The 20086-nt window shown below is 43.1% G+C and overlaps 1 protein-coding gene across 1 annotated transcript in view; it reads left to right on the plus strand.

The window, feature by feature from the left end:
* Nucleotides 1-20086, plus strand: part of Nek10 (NIMA related kinase 10) — a 159929-nt gene that overhangs the window by 37229 nt on the left and 102614 nt on the right. Inside the window, exons 15-21 of the mRNA XM_035453369.1 lie at nt 263-327; nt 1783-1885; nt 1976-2104; nt 3141-3278; nt 5580-5625; nt 8146-8267; nt 8382-8484. Of these exons, the coding sequence (XP_035309260.1) occupies nt 263-327; nt 1783-1885; nt 1976-2104; nt 3141-3278; nt 5580-5625; nt 8146-8267; nt 8382-8484 (706 nt within the window). The remainder of the gene's footprint in view (nt 1-262; nt 328-1782; nt 1886-1975; nt 2105-3140; nt 3279-5579; nt 5626-8145; nt 8268-8381; nt 8485-20086) is intronic.

A 20086-nucleotide genomic window follows, 5' to 3' on the forward strand; every position in this document is an offset into this window, starting at 1 on the left:
GCCCATTTTGTGCTTTCTAGAAGGAATCAATGGCCAATGTGGGGTAAACAGGGCCACATCTCCAGCATGCCACAGCATCAGCCATGCAACCAGTGTAGGGACTCCAGTGTTGGTCGTAGTTTTCCTGTTTGTGAGCTTGGCCTGCAGCTTAGGGCAGCCACTCACAGGGAGGCTCTGTAATGTCTATCCTGTTAATTCTTACTGAGAAAAAGAATTTGATTTGTTGTGCTGCCCTTTAAGAGTCATCTCTTTCATTTCCTAGTGTTATGCTTTCCGAGCCCTGAGGTTCCTCTTCAGTATGGAAAGGAACAGGCCGCTCTTTAAAAGGTATGAGCTTGAAGGGGCATGGGCGGTTAGTGAGCTGAAGCTCTTGTTAGGCCAGCCTGGTTTCACACTCTTTAAACTCTTAGGGGCTGTTCAAAGAGAATGGCTTCATGCAAGCCATGCCTCTCCAGACTTCTGCCTCTCCAGCCTTCTTAGGGGCCATGCAAAGAGAATAGCTTCATGTAAGCCATGCCTCTCTAGACTTCATAGACTCCACAGATTTAACAGTATTGGTAGGCCCCTCACAAGCCCTATGATAGCTAACTGCATTGTTACAACTCTCACAAACCATGTAACTTGCTTTTTTTTTTTTTTTTTTTTGGAGCCTATCCTGGTACTTGCTCTAGAGAACAGGCTGGCCTCAAACTCACAGAGATCTTCCTGCCTCTGCCTCCCGAGTGCTGGGATTAAAGGCATGTGCCACCAGTGCCCAGCAACTGCTCTGGTTTTAACTAAGGATATTAACATCTTGAATGGATAGAATCAAAATACATACTTGTTTTTGACCACTGAGAAATTCCAAAGTTAGTCTGGTCATTTCCCCTTAACCAACCAAGAGTTTGTTTAGGTGCCCTTGATAGGCTGGGAACCAGGACTGGGCTGGAGGTGAGCTGGTGAGTATCATGGAAAATCAGGCCTTAGGAAGCAGACACATTACACATATAAGGCATGTACACCAGTTGGGCAAAATCCACATATATAATCTTACCAGAATTTTATTGATGAGGGAAGTCAGGATGTCATAGCTAATCCTCTGTTGAGAAGTGTGTTTTGCTTTATATTATTTCTTTATTTTCCTATGACATTTGAACTTAGGGGAAAAGAAAGGAAAATATTAATTATAAACTTTCATTTCATAGCCCAAAGCTATCCATTTTAATGAATTCAAACATTTTAAGAGGCCATTGAAGCCAGTACTTTGTAAATGCATAATTTTCTCCATTTTTATCACCAGCATTTTATTTTCATAAAACATTTAAAAATTAAAAGTATATTTACATCCTGGGGTTAAGTTTAGAACTGTAACAAATCACTTCATGTAAGTGCTAAGTACTTCATAAATACCCAACAAATATCCTCTTTGAATATATTTAGTGTCTGTACAAAAAAGGCCATGGTATAATCTGTTTCTGCTACCTTGTCTTTCATTGCCATAGAAACAAATAATGTGGAAGCTACCCCTCCCCAATTCTAAGTGTGGGTTCAGTGCAGGTAACTACAGCACCATGTTGTTCAATAGGTCTTTAGAACACCATTCTTCCTCTTTGCTTACTCTGCAAGAAATCCAACTATCATGTGCATTTGCATGCTAAGCCATAGATGGCATAGTACTCTGCCAACAATCTAATGAATTGGGTTTGTTGGAAGGGTTAGTTGGTGCGTGAGCTGCATCCAAAAGGGAAGCCGTGGCTCGCTGTTCCCAAGCTCCATAGTAAGTGTGTGCGTGTTTCCCTGTAGACTTTTCCCCACCGACCTGTTTGAGATCTTCATTGACATAGGACATTATGTTCGAGATATCAGTGCCTATGAGGACTTGGTATCACAGTTGAATTTACTACTGGTAAGTCTTGAGTTTTAAAAAATTGGGCAGGCTGCTCTGTTGTCAGGATAAAAATAACAGCAACCTGTTTCCCTGTTATGACTTGGTTAGGAAGATGAACTGAAGCAAATTGCCGAGAATATTGAAAGCATCAATCAGAAGAAAGCGCCACTGAAGTACATAGGTGACTATGCTGTGCTGGACCATCTGGGAAGTGGAGCTTTTGGCTGTGTTTATAAGGTGATTCTGCCCTGGGAATGTTCCCATCTTTCCAAACAAGCTTGAAACACACTTGGATGTCCCTCATTTTAATTGGAGTCCTTGCCATTGAAAACTAGAAAATAAATAGAGATTAAAAATGAGAATGGTTGCTTTTGTCCAGCAGGGAGTGGTAATGCTGTGGGTGTTGCCTTGGCTCTCAGCTCTAATAAGTGCTCACTGACTGAGACAGGGCATCTCCACCTGTCACAGGAAAATAGTCAAAAGAGCTTGTCCCAGTGCACGACATAGTTGATAAATTTATACCAGTGTTTCTGTGTCTGCCCAGTGAAATCCTCCTGAGTACTGTGGGGCAGACTAGAAGATAATAGATCTGAGCTCAGCTTAGTGAAAATGCAGCTAGAAACCTTCCTAATGCTATGATGCTTTAATACAGTTCCTCATGTTGTGGTGACCCTGCCTTAGGGTTTTTATTGCTGTGGAGAGACACCACGACCACGGCAACTCTTATAAAGGAAAATTATTTAATTGGGGGCTTACATTTTCAGAGGTTTAGTCCATGGTGGGACATGGTGGCATACAGGCAGACATGGTGCTGGAGAAGGAGCTGAGAGTTCTATATTTTGATCACCAGGCAACAGGAAGTGGTCTGAACTAGGTGTAGCTTGAGAAAGCAGACCTCAAAGCCTGCCCACACAATGACACACTTCCTCCGATAAGACCATATCTACTTCAACAAGGCCACACCTACTAATAGTGCCACTCCCTTTGGGAGCCATTTTCTTTCAAACCACAACCCCCAACCATAAATTTATCTCACTGCTATCTAGTAGCTGCAATTTTGCTACTGCTACATTACTGAATTGTAATGTAAATATCTGATATGCAGGATATTACAACCCCTGTGAATGGGTCATTCAACCGAGAACTGTTGAACTAGAATCTCATGCTATGGCGTGGTTAACCATGTAATTTTGTTATTCTAGTTAATCTGTTTGTTTTCTTAACCCTCAATTCTCATCAGACTAATTAAATTGTTTTTGTTTCCTTATTTTAGGTTAGAAAACGTAGTGGTCAAAATCTCTTAGCAATGAAGGAGGTCAATTTACATAACCCAGCATTTGGAAAGGATAAGAAAGACCGAGACAGCAGTGTGAAGAACATAGTTTCTGAATTAACAATAATTAAGGAGCAGGTAAATATTTGTCTTATTTCTGAGATGCCTCCGACATAAATGTCATTGAGATTGAGCTCTTGTGCTGTTCTTATCCATGCTGTTTATAAACCATTCTGTATGAAATGCTGGACATTGGTACAGTGATATTTTTACCAGTGTTTTTCTTAAAGCTTGTTATTGAGCCATGGAAACTCTTTTAGGAGTTTATAGCAGGGCCTTGGATGCAAAACAATTGAGCTGAGAAGGCAGAATACAACATGTGTGAGAAACCCTTCTGTCTTCATCATGATCATGTTCAGTGCTTAGCTAATGGAGGTAGTGCATAGGAATGGGAGAAAGAATTCCCAGCTTCAGTGCCTGGTTACCAAGTTACTGAACAGGAGTACAAGAAATATCCTCAACTTCAGTCAAGTAAAGCCAAATTGCTGACACCCCCACCCCCAAGGCTGGCTTATTATATCTAGAATGTGGGTTTTGTCTTCTTTTTCTTTTCTTGACCAGCCTTGTGTAGTCTGGGCTGCTCTGAAGCTTGCTGTGCAGCTAAGGGTGACCTTGACCTCCTCATTCCGGTTCCCAGTCCTAAGTGCTGGGATTAAAGGTGTACACCACTATCCTCAGGGTTATTTTTATTAGCACAAGCACTATATGCTGGTGTGAGAGAAGAGCTCAATTAGCTGTGATCATGAAGAATTATTCGAGAAGAAAAGAACATATATCAAAAGAGAAATGGGATATCTTTTTGTGATCTAAGAACATGCTGTTTTCCTTTTCAACCTTCCTTATTTGTGCATTTTTTAAAAGTGAGACTGGATAACTCTCAGTCTCACTGGTCTCTGTTCTTTTCAGTCACATTTGCTTGGTGTCAGGGCTGGAGCATAACAGTGTCATTGTGGTCCTTATTCATTGAAACCTACAGTTTGACATCACTAAGTTACAATAAAATGCATCACCAGTAGCATTGTAACTGACTTTTTTGCTTTAATGGATTAGATTTTAAGATGCTATTCCATCCTTCCACAAAGTCATCCTGTTTTATACACAAGCTTAGAATGTGACTTTGATTTGAGTCCATCTGATGCTTGTTTAGGTCCTAAAGCTGGATCTACCCTTACTCGTGAGCTAGGGTCAGAATATCATATTCTTTGTTGGCCTGCTCCCATGTGGTTTAAAAGCTGGAGTCACTTGTGAGCTGACAAGGGTGCTAATCTAAGTGCTTTTCCTGAGAAAAAGTTTCCAGAAATGGCCAGTGAGGATGCCTCTGTTTAGACTTGGAGGTCACTCAAGATTGTACACTTGCTCCCTCACTGTGAGAACAAGACACTTGAGCCTAAAAAGGAGAAAGCCAGGAAAGAAAGAGGCAATAGGAACATGGCTGGAAAGGGAGATCCTGTTTGCTAAGAGATGACAGTGACCCTGAAGTAACATGGAGGTTCCCAACTACCAGGATTATAGAAGTGGTCTCACATGGCAGTGGGTCACTTTCCTTACATTTAACAGTCCCAACAGAGGGGGGAAAGTTGTTGTTTTCCCTGCTTCAAGCATCTCCTGGCGACACATTCACATCCCAGTGGGAAGGAGAACTGCAGAAGCAATCCCAGGGCTAAAGGCTCCCATTGTACTCACAGTCTGCAGGCTCCCTTTGCACTCACAGGCTGCTGCTGTCTCCCTTTGCACTCACAGTCTGTAGGCTCCCATTGCACTCACAGTCTGCAGGCTCCCATTGCACTCACAGTCTGCAGGCTCCCATTGCACTCACAGGCTGCAGGCTCCCATTGCACTCACAGGCTGCTGCTGTCTCCCTTTGCACTCAAAGCTAAGCCTGAGCAATAGGCCTGCTCCTGGCTGAGAGATGTTACCTCCTCCTGGCAAGCCATATCCAGCTGCTCTGCTGCTACTGATGTGAGCTGCTGGGGTTCATGAATAGCAGCCAGCCAGGCCCTGTTCAAAGGGGTACACAGAGGTGCAAAACACTTGTGCACAAGATGGCAATTCTTCTGAAATGAGACTTTACCCAGAAACTACTTTGTAAATAAATCATTGCAGACATTTTACATTATTTTTCCTTTTTTTTTTTTTTTCAGACAGGTTTTCCCTCCATGTGTAGCTGAGCTGTCACTGGGGCAGAACATGCTAAGTGGACTATTTGGTTCTAAAAGTCTCTAGGAAGTGCAGCAGTTTCATTAACTTAAAAGCAACAAAATCTTAAATGGTAGCTGACAGTCTGAGACATAATTACAGCTTACAAAATCTAAGTGGTCATGAAAAAAGCTTGGGTTTCAAAACAGTCTGACAAATGTTTGTTATTTGTTTTTTTTACAGCTTTATCATCCCAACATTGTACGTTATTATAGAACATTTTTGGAAAGTAAGTATGAATTGTGTTTCTAGTTAAGGAAACATGTCTTTATTATATTATATAGTCAGAAAACAAACTCATTAAGATATTTTCTTTAATTGATATTGGGGCATGGTCCTGCCTCAACTTGTTATTCCAGACTTTGTTGACTCCCCAAGAAGGCCTTAACCCCTCTTAGGAATGGATGTGGAGGGTGTGGGAGGTGGAAAATGGGGGCTGGAGATGGAGAGAGGGAACTGGGATTAGTTTGTAAAGAATACATTTTTAAATAAAAAGGTTAAAAAAGAAAAAAAAGATATTTTCTTTATACTTTTTACTTTATACTTTATACTTTTTTATACACACATCCCTTTCTCAGGCAGTAAAATTTCATAGGTGATGACCTGAAAATAGGGAAAATATTTTGATACCCACCGTAGAGAAGCACAGTGTGGACAAACCAAAGTATTTAAATTATTGTACAAAAAATGAGCTGGATGTGATTAAAAAAAAGGAACCAAATGGTGATGGTTCTTTTTGGCAAGCTCACAGCAGCTTGTGTTGCAGCCAAGCCAGTGGCATTTCCACCCCAAGTAAAATGGAGTGGACGTCGCTTTCCAGATTTCCAGTAGGTGCCACTAGGTGGCGCCAGAGTCCTGGTTGAGCCCACAAGTGGGTTGTTTGCTGCCAGTGGGATGGAGAATGCAGTCAAAACCTTTAGACAAAGCCAAACTCAGCCACTTGTTTGCAAGTAAAGTTGGTATTGCAACTTAATGATCTATAACATAAAATCCCGAAGTATTTCCACGTGAAGGAAGATTGATGACCACACAGGCAGTAGCCTTTGTCCCTTACTCCCTGCTGCTTTACCAGTGCTGATACCAAGCTGCAGGTGGTGCTTCACACCCTTAATCCCAGCACTTCTGAGTCAGAGGCAGGTGGATCTCTGTGAGTTTGAGGCCAGCCTGGTCTATGTAGTTCCAGGATAGCCAGGGCTACACAGAGACACCCTGTCCCAAAAGAAAAAAAGTGTTCTGCATGCTGGGCCATTTGTTATGGGTTTACCAATTTCCCTTCTCTATGTGACCTAGAGTCACTTCTGCCTCCCTAACCACATTCTTACCATTGGGATAATTTCCTGTAACTAAGGAAATCAGAATTAGCTTCTGACTGATACTGAAGAGATAAATACAAGTCATTACAAAAACTAAATGAAACTGTTGGTATTCAGGCATCTATACTGGCCTGCCCTTGGGGTTCTGACAGGATGCACCCTCAAGCTACAGCCACCTGTGCACATTCACTACTTTCCCTTTTAAAAGGGCCTTGCCCTCCTCCTATCTTTCTCTGTCTGTCTGTCTGTCTGTCTGTATGACTGTCTGTCTCTGTGTTTCTTCTTCATTGCCTGTCTCCTCCCCCCTCCCATCTGCCTTTCTCTTCTTTTCTGCCACTCCTGTCCCCAGAGGCCAGTCTCTGCTCTCCCCTCCCACCTTTTCCCAGTCACCCCTGCCATAAGAAAGCGGTCCACCTAAGCTTTGTCACATGGTATCTTTCTCTCACACTGCTTTTGAAGATAACAACAGAATTACTTTAAAAAAAATGGATGGCTTCTAAAATGAATTGGAGATAAAATATGTAAAATATGATGTATCACATTATCAATTACAGTGTTGACTATAATGTGAGGAAATGAAAAATAAAGCCATAGCTAAGCACAGTGCAAACAATACACATTTCTTGGCATTGTGAAATTTGGGACCATAAATGTCTGCAAGAGAGACCTTAAATAGCAGGATTAACCCATGTTGTACATTCCCATGAGAGCCAACAGGAAGAGTAGTATGCATGCATTCATGCTGCGACATAAGAGTGGAGAGGTCAGCTGCGTGGGCATACAGGAGGTACCAGTCCTTTGCAGATAAATTGAGTATGTGTATATTTTATGTACAGCCAACAGTCAGAAAGGACACGCCTCATATCATTGTTAATAGTTTAAATTGGCTCTAGATGAAGGTATGCAAAACAGCAGCAACAACAAAGCCAAATAGCAGTAGCTAACAAAATCTCTGTAAACCATAAAACAGAAGCAGAGTCCAGGTCTCTCTGCTCAAGAGAGGCCTAACAATGGTTTCTGTCATGGGCAGTGTTTTAATCTGTGTCATAGTAATGCCATAGCGTGATCCTAGGATAAGCGCCTATGACATAATCTATGCGACTGTAAGAAATGCAGTTTACAATGCAGTTTTCTGAATGTCTTATTTGATCTGGCTGTGACTTGGGACAGTTGGCTTATTGTCTTTGGCACCTTCCATCTATTCCTTGTGATTACACTTGCCAATGTAAATATAAGTGGGGAAAGTCTGGAGCCAGAGGACATTGCTGCTGGGCCATGATGGCCCCCAAACCTGCTCTGTGTCCTGCCAGGGCTCAGTGGCTGCAACCACTAGTTTGCTGCGTGCTCTTTGAAAACCATGGGTTCAGATTTGTGAAGTCTTTCCAGGGTGCTGCATTGACTTTATGTTTCTGTGACCCCTTTGTGCTTTTGCATAGATGACAGATTGTATATCGTCATGGAACTTATAGAAGGAGCCCCACTTGCGGAGCACTTTAGCTCTTTGAAGGAAAAACAACAGCATTTCTCTGAAGAAAGACTATGGAGAATATTTATACAGGTATGCCCATCACTGAAACTTTCATTCCACAGCAAGGTTCTGAGATGCCTTAGAGATGCAGCGTTGGTTGTATGTACAGTGGGGAATCATATTTGTTTCCATTCTTACTTCAAGCTCTGCTTAGCTCTTCGGTACCTGCACAAGGAGAAGAGGATTGTCCACAGAGATCTGACACCAAACAACATTATGCTGGGAGATAAGGACAAGGTGACAGTTAGTAAGTATAAATGTCTTAAAGTATTTAATTGAAGGATTTCTGAATAGTATTTCAGAGTAGAACCTATTTCAGAGCAGTGCCATTGGTCAGTAGAACTCCACAGTAGAACAGTGGAGTAGGTATCAGCCACTTGACACTCTTGGGCAAGTGGAATGTGGCCTGTGTGACTGAGGAAATGACCTTTTAGATTTTATTAAAGTTTGGGCTGGGTGTAGGGATCCACACCTATATTCCATCCCTTGGAAGGTAGAGGCAGATGGAACTAGAGTTCAAGGCCAGCTTCAGTTACATAAGTTTGAGGCTAGCCTATGCCACATGACACCCTTTATCAAAAAGCAAAGCCAACACAAAGACAAAATGCTTTTTTAAAAATTTTAATTACATTCTACATCCATGAGAGGACCATGTTCATACAATGTTGGATAGTGGCAATGCCGTTCTAAATGACTGGTTTGCCTTTATGAGAGAATGCAGTTCTCGTCAATGCTTCCTGTTTAATTTAATTCCTCAGTTAGTGCTTCCTGAGTTTTTTCTTTCTAGCTCATTAACAGAAGCTTTGTTGATTAGCACATTAAGCATGTTGCTTCTGGGTCATTTTATCAGTCTTTCAGGTGACAGACTTCCAGGGCTCCAAAAGCACAGCCATTTGTATACCTCCACATCATTTTGTTTGTTTGGTTTTGGCTTTTTGGTGTTTTCACCTGTAGCAGAAAAGCCATAATAGTAGATCAAATTTCTTTGATTAAGACAAGTCATTGTGGTGTACACCTTTAAATCCCAGCACTAGGGAGGCAGAGGCAGAGGCAGGTGGATTTCTTTGAATCCAAGGCCAGCCAGGCTTATGTAGTGAGACTCTGTCTTCAAAAAATAAATGAAAACATAAAAACAAAAACAAAAAAAAAACAAAAATTTTCCCCCTAAATTAGTAGGTTTATTTCCCCCCCCCTACATTTTCCTAACCCTCTATGGTGAACTACTCTTTAGTTTAGAGAGGCGTGTTAGCTTTCTTCTGTTTTTCCTCTTTAGCTTGTCCTTTGAAGTATTTATGGTTCACTAGCTACAAGGGGAGGTGCTGTTTCCATAGATTTGTAGTCTCTACACAATCTTTCTGAGGTCCCTACAGTAAAAGAATTTTTGAGAACACACCGTCAGAACCTGTCGTCTTCTCTATGTATCCCTGTATGAAGACGCTGTACAACACAGCAAGTTCTACACAAAAGGATGATAATGGGATCACTTAGAAACACAAGGAGGCTGGACATTTTGGTATTGGGATAAGCAATTAGTATACTGTTCCCTGGGACAACTGCTTCTCCCTCTTGGAGAATTCTCTAGATGCCTGTAGTTTGCTTTTGATGTCTACTATTGTTGTATTTGTTCAATCATGTTGGTGAGACTTGTTGGATATAGCTACTGACATTCTTAGGAAACAGTTTCACAGTAAAGTCCCTGATTCTCTGGCTTTCACAAATTTTTCTGCCCCCTATTCTACAGTGACCCCTGACTGTGAAGGTTTTGTAGATGTATCTGTTGGGACTGGGCTCCATAACCCAGCATTTTGATTGGTTGTGGTTTTCTGTAATGTTATAAGATACAAGTAGTGCTATCTAGACTGAGCAGGTGTGTGTGTGTGTGTGTGTGTGTGTGTGTGTGTGTGTGTGTGTAGGTGTGTGTGTGTGTGTGTGTGTGTGTGTGTGAGAGAGAGAGAGAGAGAGAGAGACAGAGAGACAGAGAGACAGAGAGAGACAGAGAGAGACAGAGAGACAGAGAGAGAAGAGAGAATACTTAATGAAAAAAGAGACCATGAATTTGAAAGAGAGTAAGGATGGGTGTATGGAGGAAGGAAAAGGAAGGGGGAAATGATGTAATTTAATCTTAAAAGATAAAAACATTAAAAATAAAAATAAGAGGGAGGATGTTAATGTTTTTTCTGATTGTCACCACACCCAGTATTTGCAGGCCCCAGCCTAAGTGCTCCTGGCAGAGGGCAATCAATGTTTCCCTTGCTTTCATGAGATAATAATTACTCAGGAGGCCATTCCAAATGGACACTTCCCCAACGCACGTACTCACAAATCAGGATTGAAATGTACTGGCCAGATTCTAAAAAGTAGAACATACTGTATTAGTTTAAAAATTAAAAAAAACAGCTTAAAATAGAAACACTTTAGATAAACATTCAATGCAAAGTCACTTGGAAGCATTTTCAAGCCAATGAATTATGAAATAATAAACCAAGAGTTCAAACAATTGTGAACTTTATTTTAGTCAAACATTTGCTTAGTCATTTGAAATCAACCAAAATTTTGTTTACCATATGCTTTTTACAAATCTGACTTGCTTTTACTTAAGGTTAGATTTTATAATTTATTTCTATATAGTTTTTTCAATTTGTAAGTTAATGGGTGTTATTAATAATTGTGAGCCTGAATTGCATAGGGAATTGTGTGCATATCATAGGAAACCCCATTAGACCACTCTTACATGCTTATTCAGGTAATAACCATCTCTACATATTATGCTCTTACTAAATTAGCTGTAATCATCTTTGGCTACATTTAAATAAGCTGAATTTATTGTAGTATCTTGATTAATTTTAGCTTAGTTTTCATATTTATTTAATGGCACACACTAAAATAGTTTGCAAAATAAAATAATGTTGTGATGTTTATGAAATTACTTGGTGTGCCTGTTTTCAAATTCTAGTTCTGTGTTTCCAGAAAAGGATACTTTTAATTCCTCTTTTAAAGCATTCCTTTCCTGTAGTATTTGATTTTCATTATGATGGTTCAGTTTTCCTATTCCCTGTCATACCATCTGCCATCCTGTTTGTACAGCTTAGGGTTAAACCAATGTTTACTCAGTATTCATGTCATTGCCTCTGTGCAGTTATTGCCCAGTCTTAGTTACCTTTCCTTCCCCATAGATCTTTTTATTTTCTTTTTAGTTAATAGTTGCCTTCCTTCCTGTTTGTGCTTCTAGTTTTCTGGGTATCCAATCTTATCTTTTCTCAGGATTTTGAGCTTCATTTGTGTGGTGTCCATTTCCAATTTCCTGTTCTTGGACACTCCACTCCTGCGGCTGCTGCAGCAATGTAAATTGGACTCCACTCTAGGTCTGGCACACAGGCATTATTCTGAATCTTTCCATCTGTTTCTATGCTTCCCTCCTCCATCAGCCTTCTGGATGTTGAGGCTCCAGGCTTGCTCCAGGAACTCTTTGGCCTTCCTGATTTTGAAAGCCTTTCTTCATGCTTCTAGAATCCTGCCCGGCTGTTAGGAATCCCAGTGCCATTCTTACTTTTGTTGCCCAATCCATGAGCTACAATATCTCTCCAGAAATTTCCAGGGTGTTCCCTTTACTCTTGGTGCTGAGTAGGCCTTTTTATTTTAGTGTATCTGAAACAAAGTGTGCTCTGCAGTCTGGAGTGTAAAACTTGCTTCCTGGGACACATTCTGCACTGTTCTTTGTTCCCCTTCTCTCTTGCTGTTTCCTTGGCTCCACTTTTTAGAACTCTTAGGTATACTTTGTCTCAGCAATCTCCTAACTCTAAAGTTTATGTGTATTTATCTCTATTAGTGTTTCAGTTATTCAGATTTATTTTATTTTAGGCATTTTATTGAGCATTTGACTTTTAATCTCCAGGTGTTCTGATCTCCAAGGGTTTCATGCTGTTCTCTGTTCCATCCTCAAAGCACCTGGCTTTTACTCCATCCCAGTGTAAGGTAGACTCCCTAGGTCCATCTTTGTTTTCCCTTGCTTAGTTTAATCTCTCTTCCGTTGGATGCTTTCCTTATATCTCTGGTGATGAAGGGATGCCTTAAATATTACAGAAGGGTGTGAAAACAATTGTTGGAAATTACTCTGTTTTCCAGCCAAGGCCATCATTCACAGACTCATAGAATGGTGGAGATTTCTTCAGTGATACTGAAAATGCCTTAAATATTACAGAAGGCTATGAAAACAATTGTTGGAAATCGCTGTGTTCTAGCCAAGGCCATCACCTGCAGACTCATAGTGTGGTGGAGATTTCTTCAACTGAAGTTGGTACCCATCCAAGCCTTGCCCCATGGCCTGCTGCTGTGTTGCTATTGTGGGAGGCACATGGTTGGCAGGCCTCAGGGGACCATATCTGATTTGGATTTCCACTGAATTCCCTTGAGCATAGCTATCTGCTTCTTGAGACCTAGTTGGCTGTAGTACTTTGAATAATGAATCTGTTTCCTGTTGGTGTCCAATGCACTGCGTGAGTAGGAGGGGGCCTGAGGCTTCATCTTTGGCTCTTCAGGGTGAATGGCTCACCTTTGACCTTGGAAAGTGAGCTCTGCCAGGTCCATCACCACAGTGTTTTCCCTCACCCTCTTCCAAGATGTCATTGTGTCACTTCATCCTCTGCTGTCACCACACTCTTTGTCAGAGATAGTCCCTGCCCATAATTTAGCAAGGCTTTTAGAGTGGGCAGAGATAAACATGCATGATCGGTTCCTTTAAACTGGAAGTGGGCAGGCTGGCTCTGTTAATTGGGAATAAACAATAGCAGCATACCTTCTTTTTATATTGACTCTGCAACTTAAAAATATATATTTTCAGTTGCACCAGGCTCCCTAGAAAAGTAACTTGGATGTAGCAGAATGAGCAATCACTCACTTTCTTTTTCATCTCCCACTTCTTACTGCTGTTCTGTTCAATCTACTGATTATACTCATTAGAGACCACATAGCAGTTATTAAGCTAAAAGTGTTTTACTATTTCTGGACATTTTAGCTTGAGTGAGGTAGCATAGACACTGGTCTCACAGAAGTGAGAAGGGGTGGCCCTCAGGGCAGAATCCACTGAACTGTCCTTTCTCTAGCATAGTACCAGGGAATTGCCATGACACCTTTATCATAAGTGGAGGAGATCTCCCTGACTAACATAATAGTCCAAAGCCTTTGTGTAGCTCTTTAACAATATCTTAAATGCAGTAATTCTACACTATCCTATCATTATCTATCACTGTTGATTGAAATGTGCCCATTAGACTCAGTTTTAAGGGAGACTATGATTTGGTTAAAATATTATTACATTAATTTTGAACTAAATAAATAGAATGCCAACACTTTAGGAAGTTGGATGAAGTGTGGCTACACTTGGCAACACTGGTGACACAGGTGCTGTAGCTGATGAAGAATGTCGCCACAAAGGGGCAGTCACCACTAGGGAGAAGCTGCCACAGAACTTAGAACAGCCGCCTGGGTGGATTCTCCTTGTCTCCACAAAGGGGCAGCCTTCCACACGTTATTGTTTGTAGCCGTGTTTTCTTTTGTGCTGTGGGAAGTTTATTTACCTCCAGAAAAGAAGCACACATTTGTCAGATGATGTCACAGATGAATGGGGCAAAGCTTATTGAAAAAAAATGTAACCAAGAAAACAAACAAACAAAAAACCTTTAGGAAAATGCAAATGTTCTTCTGTGTAGAAGCTGGCTTGCAGTCGTTTCTAGTAAGCTTGCCAGCTGGAGTTTGCTGTCATTTGTAACCGGAGCTGGGAGCACCAACATGTCTGTGTGGAATTCCCAATACTTTCTCTTTGGTTTCCCAGCTTTGGGCATCCACTCCGCTCCAACCCAACCCCAATCTGTCTGCCCTCAATGTGTGAGTCTGTTTCAAGCTAGCATCTGGACGTGTTGGATGACACATGCCCAGGCCTGGCTCCTGCATGTTTTAGTGGCCTTTGAGGCACAGGTGGAAACAGACCCTTAGTGACACACCGGGCAAAGCACAGTCTGCTCTAAGTGCTGCCACCTGCTGTGTGACGTCCATATTTTACTGGTACATTGCATACAGCGTTGCTTTGGGGAACCCATGCCCAAACCCACCATTTCACATTTCTTAAATATAGCCCATATTTTAATGGAAAATTTTACCTTTCTCACTTCCCCAGTACCAGAATGAAAAAGAGAAAAAGACAAAACACAAAATTCATATGATGACAGGGAATAATTTCAGACATGTGCTTTTTTGTATGGCTCAGGAGGTCACATGCTCCTGTTGCAAAAGTGCACATTGGACATGTCGTTGTCAAGTGACATCTGGTTGCTGCTGGTGGGAAGGATGAGACCATACCAGATTCTGTAAGACATTTATCAAAAGCTTGCTGCTCACCACATGCTACTGAAGAGCAGGACGGCTGTCAAGCAAAAGGCCACACGCTTCTGCTCTCTAACTTCACAATTATATGGAGAGATCTAGGTTTCCAGTTCATGCTGCAGCTAGCAAGGCAAGCAGGACCTACGGGGGCCCTTCCTTCATGAACTTGTGGTGATAGTTCATGGTGGAGAGAGTGAGAATGCCTGCATCAGTCAGAATGGGATGGCAGTGGGGGGCGGGGGTGGGGGTGAGGGTAGGAGGTAGGGGTAGGAGTGGGGGTGGGTGAGAGGAGAATGTGCGAAGGAACACTGTCAGGATGAGGAAGGTTATGCTGTGATAACAAGGAACCTGCAAGTCCCAGCAGCTTAGACCAGTGGCAGACAGCAGACTGTGGGACAAATCCAAGATTTTTGTGTGTCCCGTGAAATATTACTGGTTAGCATATTTTCAAAGGGTTGTTTCTGTTTGTTTGTTTGTGTTTTAAAGAGGGAGCATGTTGCCAAGATGCGTGTTCCATGAGGCTAAAATGTTTGGTGACTAGACCTACAGGAGAATGTCTTTCCAGGCCTATATTAAAGCCATAAGGTTTCTAATCAGATGCAGCTTGCCCCTCCCAGGTCAGTAAGGGCTGTGCTGAATGCAGGGCTCATACCTGCTTTTGCCTACAAAGAGCGAGAGAGGGCATGGCAGCCATACCTCAGCTCTCCAAACTTCTGCACAGAAGTCTATATGTTTTTGTGTTCAGTTTACTTTGATTTTTTTATTTATGGGGACAGAGTCATGCGTGTGGTTAGTGGACAGCTTGCAAAGTTGTTTCTCCCCTTCCACCATGTGGGCTCTGGGGTTAAATTGGGCCATCAGGTTTAGTGACAAGCTACTCTACCCTCTGAGCCATCTGGACTGCTCAGATACCACTGACCAAAGTAATTCAGAATCAACAGTGTTTGTATGTATTCCTCCAGAGAAAGAATATGTGGTCCATAGTGACTGTTACCATAGGGCTGTGTTACTCACTCTGCTGGAGGGACTGTAGTGCAAAAAAAGCCAGAAGAAAGGATGAAAGTGAAGGCATGGACACTGCAGGTACAAAAGATTAGAGATTGCAAGAACAAGGTGCTTTTGGGTGCTACAAAGAGGTTCGGTGTGGCAAGAGCCTGGGAGCTTCCGTGTTCACACTGCAAATTAAATGATTAGAGTTGGGAGGCAGGAGGATGATTACAATGTTGGGGCTGTGCAACTCAGGAAGTGCTGGAAGCAGATAATCAGGCTAACAATGGATCACACTGTGAGAGCGTCCAGCTGTCTCTGAATAAGATGTGGAGAGGAGTGGGCCTGGTTGGGTTGGCAGCTCACAGAGGCTGGCCACCATCTAAGCCTTTCTCTTCTTTCTCTTTTGTGTCGGTAACAGACTGACTACTAGTTCATTTGCTTGTGCTCTCATAGCTACAAAGATGGTTGCTGGAACTCCAGGCATCACTTCTAAACCCATAAGCAGGAAATAAGGAAGCTGTTAGGGTCAACACAACAGTAAAAATGCCCTTCTTCAGATACTGTCTGCTTCTTATCATTACTGAGAATCAAAGATCTCTGCCAGACTTCTTAGTAGTATTGGTCAAAATCATTTTTTTTTTTTTTTTGAGACAGGATAGCCCTGCCTATCCTGATACTCACTTTGTAGATCAGACTGGCCCTGAACTCATAAAGATTCAATTACCCCTGCCTCCTGAATCCTGGGATTAAGGGCTTGCAGCAGCACCCCCAGTCTAAAACAAATCTTGTGACCACATCTGCCTATAAAGGAGATGATGGTATAAGGAGATGGCAGGGGCAGAAGAGGCTAGCCCGTGGCGCTTGGAGTTCCTGTCCTTCCTTTGTGTTACTGAAGGCTCTGGTCCCTGTCCAGGACAGGCATGTAAGCGCCACATGCTGTAGCAGGAGATACAGCAGTTTGAGGACCCAGAGGTAAAAGTTCTGGTCTCAGTTAATGAAGCATGAGAAATGTTGGAGTTCCAGTGTACAGAGAACAGAGAACGTGTGGCACTGACAGAGAACAAGGGCGTGCTCGCGGCGGGGGGGGGGGGGAGACACACGACTCTGATTATGGTATTCTTGTCTAAGTCAGCCATGCAGCTCCCTGAGAATTTAAGACAGCTCAGTTTCCAGTGGGTCCCCCAAACTCTTTCTTCATGATGACCCACTTGTCTCTTGATCAAGCCACAGATCCTAAGCAGCCTAGGCTGTGCCACTGTCGCTGGGACTTCCAGCATACCATCCACTGCTGCAGTGCCCCCTCTGTTTTGCTCCCAAAGTCCAGTCCTGCTTCTTCAGCTTTGTCTTTGCCACCCATGACTGCCAGAATGGCTGCCTGAGTGTACACAGTCCCCTCTCACAGCATCTAGAATTCAGTGTTTAAACATTAGGTTGCTGCTGATGGTTCCTTGAAGAGGAAATCACATCCCTTTGACTATGATTCTCAGTCAGAACTTGAGAAATATGTATTGAGTAGGAAGGTAGAAAAATGAATGCAGAAATGAATGAGGTGTTTGAGGTGGCTCAGTGGGTAGAGGCACTTGTCCCCAAGCCCTACTACCAGTGTTTGATCAACAGGAACCGGATGATGGAAGGAGGGAACCCACTCTTGTAAATTGTTCTCTGACTTCTGCATACAAGTGCCATGCATGCACACGTGCCTCCCCCCCCCCAGCCCCCGACCAAATACATAAGTCAGTGTTACAAAAGAGGAAGAAACAGGGAGTGATGGTGCAGATGAGCAAAATGTATGCAAGTAGAAATACCCACAAGAGATGAGGGTGGAGGAGTTGCCTGGGATTGAATGCTACCCGAGAAGTGTGTTTGATGCAAGGGAAGTTGTGAATTAGTTTGGGTGTATTAGCAGTTCTCACTGTCATCATGGGCAGTAACCTGAAGGAAAAGTTTTCTCTCCTGAATGTCACAGAGCCCAAGAGAACTGTCAGTACTTCTGCAACCCTTGGCATTCTTTCAAGGGTTTGGAGATTTTAGTTGTCATTGACGTCCATTGACGTTTGCTAGGATCTGTGTCACTTTAGGAAACTGAACACTGATAGGGATCAGAAAACCCACAGGGGCATGCTGTTCATACCTGAAAAATCTTTCCTAGTGACTCTTCCTGTGGCCTCTGTAGATCACTGAATCTACCTAGCTTTGGACCTACTCTGGGGTCTATTTGAATTCAAGCTGATGTAAAACTTTCCATGTCACGTGCATAGCCCAATATAGCCTCAGCTCCATTGGTGGCCACAATCTATTGCTCTCATGTTACTATGACACTGAGAACATTTTCTGCCAAGTATGACTTTATAGTGGAATAATAGAAGGCCTATCAAAGGAAATCTAGCCAGATCTGTTTGTAGGATAGCGAGGGTGCTAAGAGGTAGGAAAGGAGGCTGCAGTGGAATTAGTTTGGTGGTTATGGAGGCTTCAAGGTCTCTGACGGACAGGACCTCAAGCTGGAGAAGCCCACAGCAGAAGCCCTAGAACCAGGGATCACAGTGAGCAACCTGGAGTTGTGATGCTAACAAATGAGAGGAGGAGAGCCTTGCTGCTCACCAGGGGCTGTCCTGAGAAGGGGCACAGAGGGGCACAGTGTGACAGGCTCCAAGCCCATGAGCCTCCTCCCCAGTTTAGGACATTCTGCTTTAGACTCAGCATGCCATTTGTTTAAATAGGAATTTAAATAGGAAGTTGTCAGTATCAGCTGAACTTCATTTGTGGCAAGGCCAGGAAAGAGTCTGGAGGTGGAGACTAGGAATATGTGAGCTTCGGAAAAGGAAGTGCAATGTGGCAGGACTCTGCTGAAGGAAGACCCTGAGCCTATTAGAAATCCATGTCCTCTCTGGGTCTTGCATGGGTGATTGCCAGGCTGTTGGTATCCGGACTGGCAGTGCTAATGAGACTGACTGGAGACGAGCCGAGAGGTGGGTTCCCCCTGCCACAGTGCTATGGCTGTGTGAAGAAGCTTCTTTTCTGGGCATCATATGCTTCTGACTAGTGCATTTCTGAAGCTCTCAAGGTTGCAACCTGTTTTCATGCTCTTTAGGGAACACTTGCCTCTCTGGAGCATTTGTTATGGGACCAAAAAGAGCATGTCTCTGATGTCAGCCAGGGCTCTGACATGTAGGCACATAGATACGTGGACACAAACCCCCCACAGAACTCTTCTCCTCTCCAGGGCAATCATCCCTGAAAGGGCTACTTCAGATAAAGAAAAGGCATCTTGAGGGCACCATGGAGCTTGTAGTCATGCGCTGGGACAGGCAGAATGACTGAAGTGTGCACAGTTTAACCTGTACTCACTGGATCCATCAGATATCTGAGTGGGGCCTTATGACCTTGCAGCACCTAGCACTGTCCCACTCCCTACACTCTGGCCTTGCAGGCCTCTCATTTCCTCAGTGTGTCCTGCTCATTTCATCACAGGACCTTTGCATATACAGACTCCTTTGTCTGGAAGTATCATGCCCCTTTCCCTTTTCATCCCTGTTAATTTCCCCACCTGGTATTTACTTACTCACCATGTTTTAAGGGTCTCTCTCTCTCTCTCTCTCTCTCTCTCTCTCTCTCTCTTTCTCTCTCTCTCTCTCTCTCTCTCTCTCTCTCTCTCTCTGTGTGTGTGTGTGTGTGTGTGTGCGCGCGTGCGCGGATGTGTGCATGTGTGGGTGTGTGTTTGGGGGGTGGGGATATGCCACAGATTGTGTGTGTACATGGAGGCCATAGAACAACCGCAAATGTCATTTTCCAGGGGTTGTTCACTTTACTTTTTGAGACAGGGCCTCTCATTGCCTGGAGCTTGCCACATAGGTCATGTTGACTGACTAGAAAGCCCCAGGGCTGTATCTGTGTTTGTCTTTGCAACATGGAATTGCAAGTGTGTGTCACTGCACCCCGCTTTCTTATGTGGAGACTGCGCGCAGGCCCTGAAGACTTATCAAGTCCTTTATCAGCTGGACTGTTTCCCCAACTTCTACAGAGGCTTTTTCTAATCTACTCTCCGTCCTACCTGCTCTGTCCCTGGAAGGTCTTCTCAAACAACAGATGCACATTTGTACCTTGTGAGTAATCGTTCATTACATGTGCATCTCCAATTCTAGTTCCTAAGGTCTGTATCAGAGGTGGCACTGGCCTGGTCATCCTTGTTGAGTCAGGTTCAGTACCCGGAGCACAGATCTTGACATCTCAGGGAATAAACATTTCACAATAGTCTTGAAGGCTGGATGAGAAAGATGGAGACTTTCTGGTGCTTCTGTGGAGCCTTGGCAGTGAGGTCTTGTTGGGGCTTTTGTTGCTGAGTGCTCCCTGGGACTGAGGAGAGGCTTTCTAATGGGGTACACTTTGGAGAGGAGAGTTTCCAGTACCTTCAAACTGTGGCCACATGAATGAAAAAGATATGCATACATGAATATTGAAGCTGGAGAGGGAAGGACCGAGAAAGAGTA

The sequence above is a fragment of the Cricetulus griseus genome (genome assembly GCF_003668045.3).
Source record: "Cricetulus griseus strain 17A/GY chromosome 1 unlocalized genomic scaffold, alternate assembly CriGri-PICRH-1.0 chr1_1, whole genome shotgun sequence".
Classification (NCBI taxonomy): Eukaryota; Metazoa; Chordata; class Mammalia; order Rodentia; family Cricetidae; genus Cricetulus; species Cricetulus griseus.